This window comes from Hevea brasiliensis, chromosome 5, assembly GCF_030052815.1.
Source record: "Hevea brasiliensis isolate MT/VB/25A 57/8 chromosome 5, ASM3005281v1, whole genome shotgun sequence".
Classification (NCBI taxonomy): Eukaryota; Viridiplantae; Streptophyta; class Magnoliopsida; order Malpighiales; family Euphorbiaceae; genus Hevea; species Hevea brasiliensis.
Window position 1 is genome coordinate 6,059,216 of NC_079497.1, and position 15,799 is coordinate 6,075,014.

The 15,799-nt window shown below is 29.7% G+C and overlaps 1 protein-coding gene across 1 annotated transcript; it reads right to left on the bottom strand.

The window, feature by feature from the left end:
- Positions 1-13,722: 13,722 nt before the first annotated feature.
- LOC131180057 (vegetative cell wall protein gp1-like) lies at positions 13,723-14,778 on the bottom strand. The gene is made up of 3 exons (XM_058147653.1): positions 14,299-14,778; positions 13,826-13,954; positions 13,723-13,782 (listed from the first exon to the last, which is right to left on the bottom strand). The coding sequence occupies exons 1-3, from the start codon at positions 14,776-14,778 to the stop codon at positions 13,723-13,725; spliced, it is 669 nt and encodes a 222-aa protein (XP_058003636.1).
- Between the last annotated feature and the right edge of the window lie 1,021 nt (positions 14,779-15,799).

Sequence of the window (15,799 nt, forward strand, 5' to 3'; positions counted from 1 at the left end):
GGGCAAATAAATTAATTTGATGAAATCAATTAAAATTAGTTTTAATTGTCGTCATTAAAATTAATTGTAGTAATTTCAAAATTATTTTGGAATCAATGTTCCTATGATTAAGAAATAGAATTGAAAGTGTTTAATTCATTTATATTTTGGAAAAAGGAGTTTCTAAAATTATATGAGGTAAACTAAAATTAATATTAGTAAATTTAATTAAAATTTAATTTAATTATATGGAGTTATTTTTATGTAAATAATTATGCATATAAGACATATATATGTGTATGTGTGTCTTACAAAATATTTCAATATTAGATATTGAATATATTGTTGATAAATCTTGAATTTGCATAATTTAATATTATAGTTCATTACATAATTAATTATGTTAACCTTATTGCACGTTAGAATTTTAGATGATGGTTGTGAATATAGTAAACTTTTGATTCTAAGTCTAATGAGGAATAAGTGCTAGCATAATTAATTATTGCATAGAATATTTAAGTATATGAATTTAGAATATATTGCATTTGTCCTTAACCGAGTTCTATCCAAATCAGTTACAATAACTCCATATGAGCATAGGCTACTAGAAAACCTGACTTAAGTGTTTTTTTGGAAACCTTAGGGTGTGTTATTTTTTATTCACCATCCTTCTCACAAATATGGAAAATTAGATCCAAGAGTAAGGAAATATATATTTATAAGATACTTAAAACAGTCAAAAAGACATTTATTTATAAGTTAACAAGGTAGTGATAAGGTAACTGAATTTGAATCATGAGATATGACATTCTTAAAAAATAATTTTTCTTGACAAGGGAAAATAGGTCAAGATCTATCTTTATATAAAATTGTGGACCAGACCCCTTCCGCTATAACCTCAAATGGATTCTTTTCCAAGTGAGAGTATTTCAACTAACATAAAACAAGTTTCAATTGCTATAAAAATACAATATGTAGTGAATCTATATAATATTGCTGGTCCCAATGGGAGTAACATAAACATTGACAAGTCAATTTATCAATCTCAATTACGATAATCAAGTCATTGACATGTTTTTTGTCATCATTTTGATATCAAAGGGAAAACATTTATAGTTACTCCACAAGGTAATGATTCAGTTCTTATCATGTCAAATTTTTTTATTCGTTCAGGAGAAGCAAAAATTCAGAGTCAGTTCTCCTTATTTGAAAATTCGAATCAAAGGAAAATTGAGTATTCTCAATTTTTTATTACCTCTTACCGCTTTGCCTTGAAAAGCATTCACTTAATATTTTGTATAAATTTAAGGATTAGAAAAAAAAAAGGTTGTGAGAAATTAAAAATTAATGATATATTAGTTGAAAATATAAATAATTAGGTATTTAAAAGTAAAAAATATGAGAATTGAAAAAAAAAATCAAGAATGAGAGAAAACAATTTCTAAAAGAATTTTTCTTATAAAAATATTTTCCGTTATTTGATTAGAATATTAATTTAATGTTTTTGTTTATGTCACATATGCATAAGTATTTTCACATTTTAATAAGATTATTAAAATTTAAAAAATAAAAAATAATTTAATTTTTTTATAAAAAAATATTTTTTATTGATTTATTTTTTTAAAGCTGCAAGCGCTAAAAATATTCCGTAACACATGCAGAACCTTAAGGGTATAAAAAATTTGAAAAAATTAAAATAATTAAAAGGAATTGAGAGAATTTTATTGATACAGTTAGAAAATAGGTTCTGTTAATATTTATATATATGTAATTTTTATTTTTTATATTTAAAATTATTTTAAAATATAGTTTTTATATAATTATTACAAATAATAAAATTATTGTTTATATTTTACCGATTATAAAAAAGTTTAAAAGTGGTTAAAATTGTATCAATGGAAAAATGATAAATATTTGGCAAACATTTCAAACTTGAGCATACGCCTCATGTCCAGCACTATCTGAATTTAAAATGTTATCAGAATACTAATTGAGTCGTAGATTCCAATTCCCAATAAAATTGTGTAATTAGATCCGTATTAAGTTAATACTAATTAATTATTAAGTACTAATTATATGATTGCACTTGAGGAAGGAGTGCTGAGAATTTAAGTCTCACATTGAGAATAAACAAAATTTAAAGAGTGATTGAGTTGCAATATTGACTTGATTAATCATTTATATATATAAAATAACCTAATTACTTATATTAACTAAATTCAAATGAATTAATAAGTAATATGCCTAGCATTCTCTCTGAATTTAACACCTCATTCCTCTTTGCCGCAAGTGATGCATGTGAGTAATATTTTTTTTATCAATTAAATTAACAAAAATTATTGATTATATAAAATTCAATTCAAGATTTAAAAATGAGAAGTATCAAAATCAATTCTTTTTATTACCAATTCTAAACTAGATTACAACAGTAAATCAATCAATAATTTTAAGTTTAAATTTAATATATTCAATTTTAACTCTAACTCATTCATAACAACTCTACTTAATAAGAAAAGGGAAAGATAAAATTTCCCATTCAACATTGTATCACGTAAGGTGTATATATTTATGTTAGAAGTTTTTAAATTATAAATATTAAAAAATACGTTTAAGTAAATGAAATTAACCGTCTTATTGTAAAATTAGGATCACATTTTTGGAAGACTTCCACAAATAAATGATAATATAATAAGATTTCTGTTAGCATCAAAGTGCATAATGATCGAATTAAATTGCTCAAAAGACTTGGGTGTTGTCTACGGCCTTTGGCGGCTAGGATTTGATGGATGATGTGGTTAAGGTTCCTTTTTTTAAGAAAAGAAGATACGTTTCGTTAATCGAAACCATAAAATAAAATTATAGTACAAATTATTATTTTATTATTTTTTTATAAATAAATTCAACATAAATCATTTATAAAAAAAATAATAATTATTATATGAATTTAAAAGGTCTGACTGTTTTAATATAATATTTAATTTTATTAAATTAAATTGAATTATTACTTCTAATATGATTCAATTCAAGATTTGAAAATGAGAGGAATCAAAATCTAGTTCTTTTTATTATCAATTTTAAACTAAGTTAAACTAAATTAGAATGACAAATTCAATAATTTTAAGTTTAAATTTAATTGATTTAATTTTAACTCTAACTTGTTCACGACGAACTCTACTTAATAAGAAAAGAGAAAAATAAAATTTCCCATTCAATGTTGTACCACATAGAAATTTAAAAATTATAAACATTAAAAAACACATTTAAGTAAATGAAATTAGCCGTCTTATTATAAAATTCGGACCATATTTTTGGCAGACTTCCGAAAATAAATGATAATATAATAAGATTTCTGCTAGCATCAAAATGCATAATGATCGAATTAAATTACTAAAAAAACTTTGGTGCTGTCTTTGACCTATGGCGGCTATGAATAGCAGTTAAGGTTTTTTTTTTTAAATAAAAAAATATATTTCATTAATTGAAAACGTAATATAAATTTATAGTACACATCTTTATTTTATTATATCTTTCATAAATAAATTGAACATAAATTCATAGAATTTGGAACCAACGTACATTAAATTATTTACACTTTCAATTAAGTCAATGAAGACAATATGAAGAGTCATACTTTTGTAGATGTTAATATATATATATATATATATATATAATTATGCAAACAATTTTCAATGTGATGTGATCATGTGAGTATAAAATAATTAATTTCTGTATTATACTTAAAAAACTATACAATTGTTTTTGGTGATTTTTTTACTTTTGAAAACATTTTATATATGATTCCTTCATTTTCAACACTAGTTAGATTACTAAATAATCATTTCATCAATGGGGCAAAATTTTGAACGACGATTACCTGTTGGATCCGTCACTGAGTAAAACAATGCCTCTGGTATTTTTTTTTTTTTGACAATCACTTAAATTTAAGCAGATATTGCTTACACTAAAATTAAATTTAATTTTAGATCAATAATTTATTTAATTAATTTTTTTAAATGAATTTTATTTTATTAATTAAATTAAGATATCAAAAATAATTTAATTAATTAGATAGTTATTTGGACATAAAGAAATTAGCTAAAAGGAAGCTGTTGATTAGGAGTAAAAAGTTAAAAAGCTGAGATGAGGAGACAAGCAGATAACCACCACCATGTATAGAACATGGAGAAGTTAGGAGTGACGAATTCAGAGACTTTCAAGAGAGCTTGCAAAAGAAGAAGTGCAGCAAACATAAAAACCCCAACCAACCAAAATCAACTACACAAACTCAATCAGCTAATCTATCATTTTAATTACTCTTTCAATTTTAATTTTAAAAGCGTTGTTTAATCCTTTAAGTATTGTCTTTTAATTTTAAGCTTTGTATTTTTTTTTCAACAGTCAAATTTCAAATTTTATTTTAGTACATATAAACTCTTTAATTTTAGTTTATATCTATTTTGAGTTCAACAATGCATTTCATAATGAAACTGCATTCAGTGTAATTAGTTTACATTTGATTTTAGAAGTTAGAAAGTGCATTTTCTTAATTCACATACTATCTGATATGCCCATAAGATTCAATCTATTAGCCAATTGATTGCTTTCATAGCAAACACAAGGGGCAATGCAAAAAAATTGAAAGTGAGAATGAAAATGAAGGCATAAATCAGGCTAAGGCAATTTCATGTTTTTCATGTTTTCTAAGCATTGTCTTTTAATTTCAAGCTTTGTATTTCCTTTTTCGACAGTCAAATTTCAAATTTTATTCAGTATATACAAGTTCTTTAATTTCAGTCTACATCTATTTTAAGTACAACAATACATTTCATAGCAAATTGTATTTAGTGTAATCAGTTCACATTTGATTTTAAAAATTAGAAAGTGCATTTTCTTGATTAATATACCTATTGTTTGATATGTTCATAAGATTCAATCCGTTAGCCAGTTGATTGATTTCACAGCAAACACATAGGGCAATGGGAACAAGTCTGAAAGTGAGAATAAAAATAAAGGTATACTAAGGCAATTTCATATTTTTTATATGCATTTTAGTCAAAATAACATAACTAATAATTGATAAATTACATCATAAGAGATGTCTTTTACAATAAAAATAATTAATTTCATAATAAATAAACTTGATTTTAAAATCCCACTATTCTCTTCCCCCTTTAAATATGGATGAAGACCAAAGTCTTGTCATATTTTATTAAATTATTTTTTGATGCATATGTATACCCCAGTTGTCTCCATCGTGATGGAATTTCTAATTGAAATCCAGTTGTCTCCATCATGATGGAGTTTCTAATTTAATATTTTATTACACTTAAGTTACGATAAATGCTCACAACAACCTTGAATAAACTCTCAGAACTAAGAAATTACAACTTAAACTATCAAGATCTCAATAATAAATTATGGTAGCTCAAGTTCTAAAAAGAAAAAATCTTTTAAACATAATAAATTTTTAAAGAAATAGTTATTGTAACTTCCTTCTAGTTATAAATAGACTCTATTTATAGTTTTGAAAAGAAAATAACCATTGGGGGTGCATCAACCACCCAAAAACCCTATTTTATCGAGTTGCAGAAATTTAGGTTCAATTGCCGTAGTTCCTTACTTTGGCTGCAAAAGGTTAGAATACCAAAAATCATATTTTAAAAATTGAACTTCGGCTACCAAAGTGCTATCTGGACAAAAGATCAAATAAGCTTAAAAAACCCATAACTTTTTTATCCGAACTTGGATTTTCGATCTGTTTAAACCGTTAGAAAGCTAATTTGATATACTTTTCAATGAAAACACTTTCAAAACCAAATATTCATTTCTCAAAAGTAAAAAATTTCATTTTACTTTTCCTTGGTCAAGAAAAAGTTAAAAATAAAGACACTAAAAAATTTAGACTTAAGCCATTATAACCAACTAATTGAGATTTACAAGATAAAAGAAAAAGTTTATATTATAGTGTCTCCTTAATCTTTATTTCAATTTATTACTCTCTCTCAATCTTGATTTAAAGCAATTTCTCAATTTTGAACTTGGGACCTATAATCTTAATGCAAACACTTCCAAAGTAGATTAGTAGCATACTAATTGTTTATTATCATCAAAACATGGATTAAGACCTTTAAGTCTAATAATCTCCCATTTTTTATGATAATGAATAATTAGTGAATGAAGAAAATTAAATACAAGTAAAGTATGTGTTTTCATTGAAATTAATTAATTTTATCAAATTAATTGCACATAAAATTACATTATTTAAATCATTTTAATAAATTTAATTAAAAAAATATGGTGAAAATATTTAAAGGCACATAGCAACATATCTCAAGAATCTAAGTCTTTCATTAAATTAAATTTCACTAAGAACAAAAATTCACTATGATTTAATTATAAATGTTGTACCATAATTAATTATGGTGTCGAAGCAATTTTATAAATTTTATAATGTTTTTACATTATTAATTATATTGGATCTCGAAGCTCACATCATCAATTCATAGAATTTGGAACCAACGTACAATAAATTATTTACACTTTCAATTGAGTCAATGGAGACAATATGAAGAGTCTTTAATAGATGTTTATATATATATATATATATATATATATATATATATAATTGTACAAACCATTTTCAATGTGATGTGATCATGTGAGTGTAAAATAATTAATTTCTGTATTATACTTTAAAAAACTATACAAATTTTTTTGGTGATTTTTTTATTTTTAAAAACATTTTATATATGATTCCTTCATTATCAACACTAGTTGACTACTAAATAATTATTTCACTAATGGGGCAAAATTTTGAACAACGATTGCCTGTTGGATCCGCCACTAAGTAAAATAATGCCTCTGGTATATTTTTTTATGACAATCACTTAAATTTAAGCAGATATTGCTTACACTAAAATTAAATTTAATTTTAGATCAATAATTTATTCAATTAATTTTTTTAAATAAATTTTATTTTATTAATAAAATTAAGATATCTAAAATAATTTAATTAATTAGATAGTTATTTGGACATAAAGAAATTAGCTAAAAGGAAGCTGTTGATTAGGAGTAAAAAGTTAAAAAGCTGAGATAAGGAGACAAGCAGATAACCACCACCATCTATAGAACATGGAGAAGTTAGGAGTGACGAATTCAGAGACTTTCAAGAGAGCTTGCAAAAGAAGAAGTGCAGCAAACATAAAAACCCCAACCAACCAACATCAACTACACAAAATCAATCAGCTAATCTATCATTTTAATTACTCTTTCAATTTTAATTTTAAAAGCGTTGTTTAATCCTTTAATTATTGTCTTTTAATTTTAAGCTTTGTATTTTTTTTTTCAATAGTCAAATTTCAAATTTTATTCTAGTACTTATAAACTCTTTAATTTTAGTCTATATCTATTTTGAGTTCAAAAATGCATTTCATAATGAAATTATGTCTAATGTAATTAGTTTACATTTGATTTTAGAAGTTAGAAAGCGCATTTTCTTAATTCACCTACTATCTGATATGCCCATAAGATTCAATCTATTAGTGTGACACCCTTTACCTGGTCTACAGTGTAGCCGAGCAAAACGTGCCACATTCAGTGCTGGAGCACTATATTCTATCTTGTCTTATACCGTATTAATTTAAATTTCATTTATTCATATTATCATATGTGTTGAAATTTTTTTTTATTTTTTATGACATTTTATTTTTATGGAGACTTGGACAGAGTCTCCTCTGTTTTATTAGCGTTTGGCGGGTTCTACTATTCACCTGTTAAAATCTCATATCATACTACGATTTCAATACCATATCTAAATCATCATATCTGTTCTTTTCATCATCAGCTCATATCATATATCATACCATTCATTCACGTAAAATACCTTTCATTTCATTTATAAAATTCATATTCAAAAATTTACAATTTATATTACAGTCCCAAAATAAATTACATCTTTCACTTATGTACAATGAACAAAAAGTACAAAACATGTAACCATGGGCCTTACCAAGTGCACAGCTGAGGTGACTCCAACTCTAATACAGATCTGATCAAACTCTCTATCAGAGCACTACTGTTGCTGCTGATCTCCAGTACCTACACGATGGAAAAACCAATGCGCTAAGCATAACGCTTAGTGGTGCATAAATTAAAGTAAAAATAACTAAATAATTAAAGATAATTATTCCCTGTAAAATTTCATAAAGAAATATAGATTTCATGAATTTTAAGTCATTTACATGTTTACTAAACTTTGGGAGCAAATAAGTTTATCAGGATCTTCTCTGCTCATTTATTCCATATTCAGTCTTATTAAATTCATATCAGTGCCCAAGTAACCTATGACAGACTATAAAGACTGGATACACGGGAGTATACTAGTTAGACATTCGTATATCTATCATGTATACATCAGTCATGTCAGGCACAAGGTCAGCGAGCAGGCATAAAGCCAGAAATCAAATTAGGCACAATGGCCAATGGGCAGGCATAAAGCTAGAGGAATAATCATATCAGACAGATATTGTCTATCAATGATCATTCATGTGGGTAATACTGCAATCTGTAGTCCTTAATTGGCATACCAATTAATCCAAGCTATATACATAAGTCTAGGTATACTTTGGGCAATTTAGTGTTATTAAATATTTATGGACTTATTACTTCATGTTATGCACTATTAGTGCTCTATAGCAAATTTCATGTTATTTGGAAAATCATTTAGGTAACTTATATGTCATGAATCAAATAATTTCATGAACCTTTCTTAAGGTCTAGATTCTGTCCCCCTATCTTTGCCTAGAAATTTGGCTAAGATGTAGGGTCTGTTTGACCACACTTTCTCCATGGAAGTTGTTCCTCTATGTTTAAACTTTGATTTCTCTTTTTGAATCACTCAATTTGGAGTTTTAGAGCTCAAGTTATGATCAATTAACCCTTTATGGTTCCAGAACTAGGCAGATTCTAGAGTCAAATTTGTCTTGATGGCTTGACATGATGCAATCATATTTAGGCCTAATGTTCTACATATGAGTTGTTCTCCTATGTCTTAGGGTCACTCAGGTTCAAGAATCACAATTTTTCAGGTTATGTAGGGTGAGTTATAGCCAATTAACTAACCTAGACTCCTGAACCCTATGCCTTCAGAGTTTCAAGTTTAGGTTAATGTCTTTGATTCCTATTTTAAGATCCTTACACTCAAAATTTGAGAAAAGTTCCTAAATCAAAGTTGGAGTCCTATTTCTTAAGTTTTTAGAATATTTTGGCTCATTGATGTGACTTACCCGCAAGTATACGGGTCGTCTCAAGTAATAAAGTGATGAATCAAGTATCGTTCCCACGAGGATTTGCTGTTTGATTACCAAACTATGAATGAAGCGATTATTTGGGCTAATGATTAATGAATAAAAGGTAAATGTAAATGAGCAAGGTAAATTGATTAATCTAATTGGAATGGGTAAATAGCAAACAAATAAATTCTAGATCTAGTTTGCAATTAAACTAAATTAACAATGGGTAATTCAAATCAAAGTCTAATTATGGTAAAAGTGATTCCAGAGTTGGGGGTTTATGCATAAATTAATTGGGATTTGTCTTGGGCATTTCAATTTTTAGGGAAAAATAGAGTTTGAAGGTGATTAATTCTAAATTCCTTTGATATCTTTTTCAAGCAAACCAAAGTGTGTTATAAAATAACCAAACCTACTTTCGTATGTTATTTGATTACTCTAAAACCCATTAAATTTTGTAACCAATCATTAATTCCTCTTAAAATCCTAGTTTATTTCTAAATCTAGGTGATTTTAAGTTCCAATCCTTGATTATCTATCAATGACTTTCACCTTTCGGTCCTTCAATCAAAGATTAACACAATACCCAATGGGTACCAACATTAGGTAAGTAAATCAAGCACACAAGGAAGGAATCAAAACTCATATTTATGTAAAATAAGGAAATACCCAGTCCAAATCCACAAATTAATCTAAAACATATTTCCCAACTCTGAAATCTAAAGAGTTTACTCACTCATAATGGTATTTACAAGAACGATTGATGGAAAAGTAAAGAAAAACATGATAAGAGGACTAAGATAGAAAAACCCAGGTAGGAGAACCCAAAACTCTGGTTTCTGGAGCTCCAAAGCTGGGTGCAGCAGCTCCTCCCCCAAAAGGAATGGCGTCTCCTCCTTTCTCTCTATTAAATTTTCTTTCCTTTTTGTTTTTCCTTCCTTTCCCCTTTGTGGCAAAAATTAGGAAATGATGAATTTATATGGTCACAAAAAGTTGCCCTAAAAGTAAATAAGAGCCAAGGAGTGGATAGGAAATGAGGTGTAAAATTATCCAAGTCAAGAAGACTATTCACGTTAGGCGATGCGCTTAGGGTTGACTTAACCCTAAGCGACTTCTCGATAAATTTCAGCTTAGTCGCCTTTATGCGCTAAGGTTAAGCAGACTCTCAGCAAATCTCCGCAGACTTAGAGTAAAATAAACTTTTCTGCTCATGCTTGACTTGTGCTGCACCTTAAGCACTGCCGCTTTACCCTAAGCAGGATCTTAAGCAAAGTCTCAAGCAAATTTCAGCTAACTTGCTCTTTCAAAGCTTGATTTCTTCAACTTTCCTCCATGCTTAAAGAATTCAAAATTTCTTCAAATCACTTCCTAATGCACTCATTGATCCTCGATTTGCCACAAAATCCTATCAAAAACAACAAAATTACAAAAATCAAATATAAAATATCTAAAATTAACAAATAAGCTAAAATAGAGCTAAAAAATATAAAATATAAGGGCAAAATGGATGCAAAACTACCCTAAAATGTCTATATGAAGTGAGTGTAACAAATTCCCCCAACTCAAACCTTTGCTTGTCCTCAAGCAAATTAAAAACAATTAATGCAATTTGGGGTACCTTACCTTAAATTTATGAAAATTACTTATCCAAACTCTCAAGCTTACCTTTAGCCACCAACAAACCATATACCCACTTTCAAGGTACAAAGAATTCAATCCTTACCAAAGTTATCACCGCTTAGCCTTGGGTCAATTATCCATATCATCAAGCCCAAACCAATCAGTCACAAGGAATAATCGTGCCTAAATAGACTATAGGATAATCCACAAACTAAAGTGTCTCAAATAATGATAGAAGTAAATGAATGGATTAATGATATCACAATCCCATAGGCAATTCTCCTATTCTAATCTCCACTAATGTAGCAAAACACCATCAAAAGATCAAAAGGACTTTCAAGGGTTGTAATGGGGCTAAGGGGGTGATAATGTGGCTAACAAGAAAAGGATAGAGGTAACAAAATATGAGAATAATCAAATTATTAAAAGATCAAGACACACAAATTTTTTTTTTTTTTTTGAATCAATTGGGGGAAGGAACTTTACAACTTTTTACCAATACTAGCTTATAATTTTGAAGCTTTTAGAGGGACTACATAAATAACATTGACTTTGAATTATAATTGTCCCTTTCAATTCACCCCCAAACTCATTCTTTGTGTACTTGGGTGGTGAATTACTTTACATACCATAATTGAATTTGCTAGCCTTTTTATTTTAGTCACTTCTCCCAATTATACATATATTTTTTTCTTTTTTTTTATGTGTATCTATCACTTAAAGAATTATTCTCATGGAGGGTAGGTAAGTGTTTGAGTTTATGGCTAGGCATTAATGTGGGTTCCAAAGAAATAAGAGGGATAAATGTAGGCTCAAATTGGTTCCAAAGGGAAATTTTGAAGTGAGGTTGGCTAAGGCTAAAATATGGGTTTAAAATTCAAAGAATGCCTAGATCATTTCTTTTTCAAGTGTATACTATGATTTCGCCTTGAAAGGTTTAGAAAGATTGTTCTAGGATTGGTGAGACATTAATTAGCTACTTCTCACTCTAGAGTTTTGTCTAAGCACTCAAAGTCAATGCAATTGATTGGGTGGCCCTTGGCTAAGAAGATATAAACTAAAGCAAGAATCTAATAACTTTGCACCTATCTAGAACTTTCAATCCATTAAACCCTTCTAAAAGTAAGCTCAATTGCTCTTCAAAGCAATTCTCAATCCTCTAAGGACAAGGTAAAAAATTATTTTAATGATATGCATGATCCTAAAATGAATGCATAAATCAAATTAAAACTAAGTGTAATCTATATGAAAACTATATGCAAATGTATGTATATAAGTATAGACATGTGTGTGGTATATGTATAAGTGTATGGATTATCTATATATGGATGAATGAAATGCAATAAATGAATGAAAGAAAATTTTTTAAAAATTTTGCCCTCACCCCCAAACTCAAATGAAACATTGTCCTCAATGTTTAAAATGAATGCAAAGATGGGCAAAATTGTGTGAACTAATCAATTAATGAAATATATACAATTGGGGATTAAATCAATGTAAGCTCAAGTATTTCAAAATTAGCTCAAAATGATATTAACAATGAAGCTTTAGAGAGAAAAATGTGAAAAAGTATCCCAAATGTATGAATTTACACTGCTTAAGATGTTGCTTAACCTGTTGCGTAGGGTAAAGCGAAAGCATAAGCATTGGCAACATACCATAAGCATAAATAGTAAAAGGGTAAGCTGTTACCTCCAAATGATGTGAAACATATGCGGCTCAAAGAAAATTGTGCAACTCATCAATGTCAGCAAAATTAGGATTGAAGAAAAGATAAAGTGCAAAAATAATGTGCAAGAAGATGAAAAAGTGTAAAGAAATAAGATCTAACAGTTAAATCAAGAATTAAATCAAAAAGCATTCACAGAATAACTATGTCCATAGCAGAAGATAAAAATAAAATAAAGTAAACTAAAGGAAAGAAGTGCAAGTATAATCATAAAAACTAATTACCAAAGTATTACAACTATTACTAAAGTTTGAAGATTAAAATAAACAGATTACAAAATAAACCTAAAACAGAAACTGAATTGAAAAACTAGTACTGTTACTGCTACTACTACTGTACTAAAACTAATACTAAATTGCTGCTATTGTTCAAGCTCTGCTGTCAAGGCTTTGTTCTTTGCATCGAGTCCGCTTCAGTTCCGCAGTAGGTTCATTGTGATCCAAGCTTGAGAGGCGATTTCAAATTTTCTGTGAGGTCTTTCATTTCTTGAAGCATATCTTGGCCCCAATGATATAAATTGTTGTAAGATTGGGCCAATTTGTTGTGGAGCTCCAGCATTTGAATTTGTTGCTGCTTCTGTTTCTTTTTAAGAGATGGAAATCTCTTTTTAAGTTTCTTTTCTAGCTTTTTCTTTTGGTTGACCTGCTGCTGACCCATGGTATCAATTTTGACTTCTAAGTTCTTCAAGGTAGCAAGGATATCTGTGGTGTCAGGTGAGGGAACAGATGGTTGGACAGTGAAACTTGCTATTTTGGATTCCAAGGATCTTAAGAGGGACAAAATGTCTGCTGAAAACGTGGGCGGTGGTTGGTTAGGGTTCTTTGGTGCAAAGGTAGTGGGGTCTGCACCAGCTTCAGGATGTCAGTAACAAAGCATAGGTATGTCCTACTTTCTCACAAACATCCATGTGTAGCAACATTGTGCTGTCTATATATGATTCACCAGAAACTGGCAGCAGCTTATATAGACTAGTATTAAAGCTAAAGGAGTTTGCTATAGCAGTTATATATCCTCCAAAAACTATACTACCTTTGGTATGCTTTGTGACAATTTGGTGCTAATGAGTAGCTAGGAAATGGGCTGTGCTTACTTGTTTTCTTTCATTCATGCACCACAGGAAAAATAAATCTCCAGCACCCACAATGCTGTTACTGTGTCCCCTTCCTAAAATAGTGTAAGAAATGAACCTATGGAGGTATTTTAACACATGATCAACTATCCTAGAGGCTTTTGCAGTCCTCTGTCTATAATAACCCCCAAAAGGTGCAATGTCTTTCCAGAATTGAACAGGGTCATAAATAGTTTGTTGCCACTCAATATTTTTATAGCCCGAACCCTGAAAACCAAAAATTGCATTCATAGCATCCATGTCTAACTCCCTATCAATTCTAGCACATCGAAATATATCACATCCTTATGCTCAGGTACTGCTGGTTTGAAATTCAGCCTTAAGGAACTCAAAAATTCCAAGGTCAAATCCTTGTACACTGGTTCCCTAATCGTAGCAAATTTAGTCCAGTTGACAACATCTAAGTAGGCAAATACAGAGTCATAAATGCCTAATTCTTTTAAAATCTGCTCATCCATATATTTGTTTGCCAAAATAGGTTTAGAAACTAAACTGTCATAAGCATTTTTCATATCCATGTCTCTAAAAGCCCAAGGTAATGGAGAAAGTACCTCCTCTATATCATTGGCAGATGACGCAGGTGCTGCTGAAGAGTTTAAGGGTGACTGAGACACAGGGGTTTGGACCGCTGGTGGTGGAATTTGCGAGGAGGATCTAGTTCTTTTGCTGACTGGTTCAGAGGAAGGTTGAGGTGGAGAGTTTAGGTCGAAAGGAATAGAGGGCGCTCTTTTTCGTTTTTCGACAGGGGCTTTCTTGGGTCTACCTACAGCCTTTTTAGTTTTACCTTTAGATTTCGTTTGAGTAGGCGCAGGTTTAAGTATTGGTTCTGGGAACTGAGTTTCGAAAACGGGTGTCTCATTTTGCGGCTCAGTTTGTGGCGAGAGGGGGGTCGGCGGAATGAGAGTTGGTGTTTGGCTTGGGGGTAGTGGTGGTGATTGGGGAAGCGGCGGCGTTTGCGGTGGTGGTGATTGGGGAAGCGGCGGACTGGGACTGGGGTTAGGGTTTGTGGGTAGAGATGATGGAATACCCATTTTCGATTTGACAGAGTGTCAAAATCTTTTGGGTTTTGGTTTGTGGGTGGACCACATTTTGGTTCTTACCATTTAATGAAGAGAAAGAGACTTTTCAGCTTCCCTTAAAATTTTCCGGAAAAAATGGTGCGGGAAGGGAGTCGGCAGAATGAAAGTTGTGATTTATCGGGAGTTTGGGTGAGGGTTTCATAAAAATGGCGGAAGTTTTGGGCTTTTTAAAATGTGGGACAGACAACTGATAATTTGGGCTGTGCTTGGGGTTAAGCATAGGGTTCAGCAGAATTTGCATAGAATACTGCTTAATAAGCAACATCATTAGCAAGTTTTGGCAGGTTTTGGGAAAAATTATGATTTTACTTACCAAAAACAGTACAAATGCTATGGAATGCTATCATGACCCTCAGCAATTACCAAATTCACATTAATAACATCAAATTGAAAAATTTAAGCTCATCATCTCTCATAAACTTAGTAAGCATTGTACATGTTCATTTAGCTTTTTGCAATCATGGTTCAATTTAGGCACCAATTGTGACTACCTTTTTACACCCTTAATGAAATGGTCTCATTTCTGAACTTATACCAAAAGCACATTTTCAGCAGCATTTGAGACAAGATTCAGACATTCAAAAATTGCAGAAAAGACATAGAAATTGACCTTTTAAGCAGCATGAACAGTAGCATGAACAATAACAAAAATCTGTAGACTGTAAAAACTAGCAGCAATTCAAGCAAAAACATGTAAATTTCTAACAGATTACAAAACTATATATACACTAAAAGGTAAAACTTAACAAACACTATCTTTGCACCTCAATAAAGCTCACATCAGTCCTAAATATCAAAATTGATCCTCATTCAAGTTGCATTTCATAGAATTTACACAAGACCCAAAATCAAACATGTGCTATCAAGTAGATTGCAATATTAGTAATTTAACACAAGTTTAAAGGTGTTACTGTTCACAGATATTGGATAAAGTGCATAATTTTTTTTTTCTTTTTTGCTTATGCTTACTCCC